General features: G+C 35.5%; 1 protein-coding gene across 2 annotated transcripts in view; it reads right to left on the bottom strand.

Annotated features, from left to right (window-relative positions):
- Positions 1-1,255: 1,255 nt before the first annotated feature.
- COL24A1 (collagen type XXIV alpha 1 chain) overlaps positions 1,256-6,000 on the bottom strand; it is a 399,913-nt gene continuing 395,168 nt past the window's right edge. For both annotated transcript variants that reach the window (XM_007480591.3, XM_056815400.1), the window contains 2 exons: positions 4,377-4,592; positions 1,256-2,440 (listed from right to left, as the gene is read on the bottom strand). In XM_007480591.3, the coding sequence (XP_007480653.1) occupies positions 2,294-2,440; positions 4,377-4,592 (363 nt within the window). In that variant the 3' untranslated portion in view covers positions 1,256-2,293. The remainder of the gene's footprint in view (positions 2,441-4,376; positions 4,593-6,000) is intronic.

Raw genomic sequence — 6,000 nt, 5'->3', positions numbered from 1 at the left:
AACTTGCCACAAAATGATGCTTATTACTTGTTGTCTTCCCCTATTAGAATGTAAGCTCCTTGAGAGCAGCAACTATCTTTCTTTCTGTTTTTGTATTCCCAACACTTAGCATGATTTTGGGGCATATAATAAGGGCTTAATAAATGCTTGTTGTCTTATTGTCTGTGTAATCTTTGTGAATCGGGTTAAACATTGGGACATACATTCAACTTAAAATAAGATTTACCCTTTGTTTGGAGAGTCACTTTCCAGAGTATTGCTCCCTGTGCTATCTTAGAATAAACTAAAAAAAAAAAAAAGAACAGAAAAGAATAAACTTACCATTTCCTTTCCATTCAGTTTCTGAAATGAGTTGACCACCTCGGTGGATCTACTGGTGAGAGATTCCTCCTGCTCCCCTAGAACCTAGGGTTAATATTCTCCCCAGAGTTATAGAATTTCCCTCTTTGGTGAGGATAGTGGCTTCTTTGGTCTTTTTTATGCACAGATTAAGAATAGGCTTTGTATTTCTGCCAATCATATAACAAAATATAATAGATATTTATTAGTTTAATATATCTTCTCCAGGTACTATAAATAATGTTTTATAAGATCTGTGACTTCATTAGAGTGGATATTCATGCTGCTGACAAAGATGGCACCCTTAATAGATGATTTGAGTCTTGCCACAATAATATGCCACCTTCTGGCCAGTTTTTCTTGTGGTGAGCCTTTCAAGCTTGGCCAGGATGGTCTGTATTTTGATATTTGATAACAGGCTTACTGCCAAGGTTTTACTTGAAGACTTTTTAGTTTGGTAGGATTTGCTAGAGCTTAGGTTCCATTGGCATAGCCTTTGAGAAATCAAGATCATCTCCATGCTTAAGATCCTGGTCAATGGGCCAGGATCACATACTCATGAAAGGAAATGATAATAAAGGAAGAAAACCCCATCAACAAAACTGGTTTGAAGCAGTTTTTTTTATTATAGTTGGCTAAGATTGACTCACTATGTCTAAACATATGTTAATAACATGTGAACATATCTTCTCAACTACAGAAAAGAATGATCTTTTTCTTGTCTTCCAAATGGAGATTTTTCTGGCCACGAGGAAAGGTTGTGAATTTTGTAAACCTGTTTAGAATAGTTAGAGCCTATCTTTTCTGAGACACTACTTTAGAGCCCCAAAAGATGAATTCTTTTAGACCCAAATGGATTAAGGGAAAAAAAAGATGAAACAGACTCAAAGAATGCAACAAAAACATGGAATTTCTAGGATGCAAAAATATTTATGATGGTTATAATTTAAAACAGCAGCAACTCAAAATATATGCTGTATTAACAATTTCCAAAAGTTACAAAAACATATATACAAAGCATCATCTCAGATGATCATGGGTGCTTAAAATAATTAACTCTAATTCAGAATCTATAAACCCAAACCCACTACTTTATGTAGCTGTTCTAAAGTATTTTTACAATGGTTTTAAAAATAAAAACAAAATTAAGAAATTTCCCCAAACTGTCCTGCACAAGATACAATGTGCTGATCTCTAGTCCAATGCTTAAGAACAAGGATTTCATATAAATAATGCTTTTTTAAAGTATATGACCAAACAAAATAAGTACTAACAATCAAAACATATCTTGATGTAACCAGTACATACAGCCTTAAAGAATGACAACAACAATGACGGGAACCAAATACTCTATATTAAAGCCAGAAGCACCTTAGGTTAGGACGAGCACCCTGCAACACAAACAGGCAACACATGAGAGGTAGTGTACCCTTGGCTAAGATGTACATGCCCTCTAGGGACCAGAATACAGCTTAGTGGTGGGGAAAATAAGACTTAATGAACTGTGGCTTAATTTATTCTCAGACAGAAGCTATTGCACATTAGGGAGCATTAGCCAGTATTGCTCCATAGTACTGTATGTCTCCAGCTGTCTGTAGGGGATCTTTTTTTTACAGTGCTGTCAAATAGGTTAAGAATATAAGAGACCCTGAAGAATTCCATAATCAGATATAAATTTCAGTCCCAGGGAATTCTACAAGAAAGCATTGATCAGTATATATTCTTTAAAAAATTAAATATCATTTATCAATATCATAGTCCTTTTAAAAAATGCCTTTTCTCCTTCTTAGGAGGAAGTCTTTTTCTTCCTGAGATTCTTAAGCTATAGCCAATGCTTTGTTTCACACGTTTCCCATACTTTTAAAATGATGATCTTCATCTTTATCTTTTTTTTTTCATTTGCAGCAATTCCCTGGCCATCAATCAGATTGAATCCTAAACTGATTCAGAGTCCTTAGAGAAAGCACACAGAACTGCTTTCGATGTAGTGTTTCTGTCCCGTTTTGAGATGAGGAAGTTTTTGTACTTCAATCACTGGGAGCTGATTAGGGTCCTGAGTGTGAAAAAGGAATTTTGCTTTATGCCAGCTGCCATCTTGATTCTGTAAATACACATAGAGACATTTTTTTTCATATGTAACTGGTTCATTAATAATTAACCTTGGCAGAGACTCTCTATATTCATGAAAGGGACACTGAGATCTGCTGCTACTTTTCACCCTTGCAAACTCAGACCAGATTCCAATTCCTACTCTCTGTTCATCACAGAGTTGATCAGAGAGGAAGAGGTTATTCCATTCCTCATCATGAGTGGTTCACAGATATCTACTTCTCTGATATAATTCTTTCTTTCTTTTATTATTATTTTTTAAAAATCCTTACCTTCTGCCTTGTATTGATTCCAAGGCAGAAGAGTGGTAAAGGCTAGGCAATGAGGGTTAAGTGACTTGTCCAGGGTCACACAGCTGGGAAGTGTCTGAGGCCAGATTTGAACCTAGGACCTCCCTCTCTAGACTTGGTTCTCAATTCACTGAGCCACCCAGCTGTTCCTGATAATTCTTTATTTAAAGGGAAAAACTTCCCTGACTGCAAGTGAATTTTAACTTCCACAGTCTTCCTATCCTTTGAAATCTCCAAAGTCAACATGATCCTCCATTTAATTAATCAAATTATCTTATTCAATATTAAAAAGGATTTCATTTCCATAGTGCTCCTATTTGTTCATTCCCTCCTCTTCTTTTATATTAATCACTAATCTGGACTTCAAAGCTTAATAAAATAGCCTATGATTATGATTTTATGAAATTAAATTCAAAGAGAATTAAAAGAATAAGCCTTAATTGCCAAAGATTAATTTCATTAATTCATTCAATAAAGTTATATACAATGAACTGTGTTAGGTACTATGGAAGTTGCCAATAAGTATAAGATATGATACTAGATATTCAGGAAGTTACTTACAGTTGGGAAGATGGAATGTGTCCCTAGTTAACTATTAGGCAGTAAATGATAAATTCTGTCTGTATGAAATAGACAGTCCTTAAGGAGATCAGAAGTGGGAGAGTGATCATTTCTAGTTGGATTAACCAAGGTAAGCTTCATGTAGGAAGCAGATTTAAGCTGAGCCTTGAAAGATAGATAGAAATTCCCTAAATAGAGATGTAGGGGAGAGCATTTCAGATGAAGGGGTAGAATAGTGCAAGTAAAGTCATGGAGGCAAGAACAAGCAAAATACACTTAAGATTAGAGGATCATAGGTTTTGGAGCTGGGAGGGAAATGGGAACTGATCTAATATAAAATCTTAATTTGATAAAGAAAGAAAACAAATCTTAGGGATGGGAAAAAACTTGCTCAAATTTCCAATGATTATGGAAGAATCAGGATAGAATTCAGAACTCTTGATTCTCAGCCTGGTGTACTTTCCACCATAATAAACTACATAATACATGAGGCCAATGGCTTTGTAGTTCACATTTTATAATAGACATTTCAATATATCACAAGATCTTAGTGTCTGAAGGGCTTTCAGTAAAATCCCTGTTTGACAGGTGGCCACAAATCTCTGTTTAAGGACCCAAAGTAATGGGGATTTACTATTTCCAAGGTGACCCATTTCATTTTTGGCAAGCTTTAATGAAAAGGATGTTCTTTTATATATTGAACTTGAAAAGTTTATGGATATAAATCAATTGCATTAAATGGGGGAAAGGGGAAATGTATGTTTGAAATACTTCTTTACTGGTATGGAAACTAAGGATTTTTCTTCCCTGAAGCATAACAAATTCCATAAACAAAGCAAGAGCTTAATATTTATGGAATAGAATTGAATTCAATTGTTTCATCTACTTGAAGTCTGACATTAAATTCTGATTGTATTAGTCTAGAGGGAAAAACATTCATTTGGTTATAATACAACTGAACTTAAAGAAACAAAAGTCCAAAAATCTCCTGTTCATACTAATTTTTAAAGTTGATCATTGACCCCATTTCACTGAAATTTGAACAATTCCAAAAATGCCATCTTGTTCCTTCCTTACCTTGCATTCATCTGTAAGCACCTTTGGTTCAAGTAGGGTGTTTTCTTCGAAGACCTGGCCATTCCATCCTTTGAAACTAATAGGCAATCCTGGGGCACTTGTCCTTTGACTTGTCCATATTGGTGTGTTCAGACAATGAATGGTGATGATATGGGTGGCTTCTGAGCTCAGTAAATGAAGGAAATTCATCTGGACTTTCCCAATTCCAAACTCCAACTAATTCCATGAAAATAACACCGATGTTATAAGATGTAGCAATCGAGTGATTTGGTACTTGTAACAAGTTGGAGATAAATCCTTTAAAAAGGCAGATATAAGCTATCTCTTCTTGCATGAATCTGATAAAATGTGTTGTCATAATTCACAATGCAATAATTTCACGTTTAAGTAATTATATTTTTACATACAAAATGCGATGCTGACTTGCTACTGACCTTTTATGATCTCTTCCTCTCCCTCAAATCTAAATCTTTCTTCAATCAATAAACTTTAGTTGATATATAGCTATAATAAGCTATAATTAAGCACCTACTAAATACTGGACACTATGTTGGGCTCTGGAGATCCAAGGACAAAAGTGAAGCAACTCTTGCCTTCAACGTGCTCACATTCTAATATCAGAATATATGTGCAGAGTGTCCCCAAAGTCTTAGTGTAATTTTAGGTTCTTTTTATTATAACAAAAGTGGACTAAGAATTTGGGGACACCCTGCATTGAAGAATTTCCCCCCAAGAAACCCAGGTCATGTGGGAAGGCAATAATAAGTGGGAGAGAGAAATGATCAACAAATACTATATGGCTTGAGCTGAGCTCTGGAGAAAAGGAGAGATTCTAAAAGGGTACATTCTTTTTTTTTTATATATAAACCCTTACCTTCCGTCTTGGAGTCAATACTGGGTATTGGCTCCAAGGCAGAAGAGTGGTAAGGGCTAGGCAATGGGGGTCAAGTGACTTGCCCAGGGTCACACAGCTGGGAAGTGGCTGAGGCCAGATTTGAACCTACGACCTTCTGTCTCTAGGGCTGGCTCTCAATCCACTGAGCTACCCAGCTGCCCCCTAAAAGGGTACATTCTAATATAGATGACAACAATGTAAAGGCACACAAGACAGAAAAATGGAGGAGCAAGAAGGTCAGTTCAAATTTAGTCAGTACTTTATGGGTTTATGTTTATATACTCTACACAAGTAATAACTAAGCCTCAAAGTTGGAATACTCAAAGGCCAATAATACTCCCCAAAGTCCCCCAGAAACAGATTAAAATGTAATTGGAAAAGAGTTCACAGAATAATTAAAATTTAAGAAAATATAGGTAATGTTACATTTTACAACTAAGTCAATATGTCACTGATGGGATTCTTATTGTCCCAATTAGTTATCTCCATTTCTGTTTCAGTTTGACACCAATGATCTAGGCAAATCCATATTTTGCATTCTACCTTGGGATTCCCAAATTTGACTGAAACTGCTCTTTCCATTGTTTTCCATAAATTGCTCCTGACTACTTTTGCAGAAAGTTGTGGGAGAAGGAAGAACTTGAGTAGATTAATGAAGAGAAGAAAATTGGGGATTTGGACTGATGAATTCAGTCAGAGTTTGAATTTGGGGAGAGAGAAATTGAAATT

This window comes from Monodelphis domestica, chromosome 2, assembly GCF_027887165.1.
Source record: "Monodelphis domestica isolate mMonDom1 chromosome 2, mMonDom1.pri, whole genome shotgun sequence".
In the NCBI taxonomy this organism is placed as follows: Eukaryota; Metazoa; Chordata; class Mammalia; order Didelphimorphia; family Didelphidae; genus Monodelphis; species Monodelphis domestica.
This window is presented reverse-complemented; position numbering and strand designations above follow the sequence as displayed.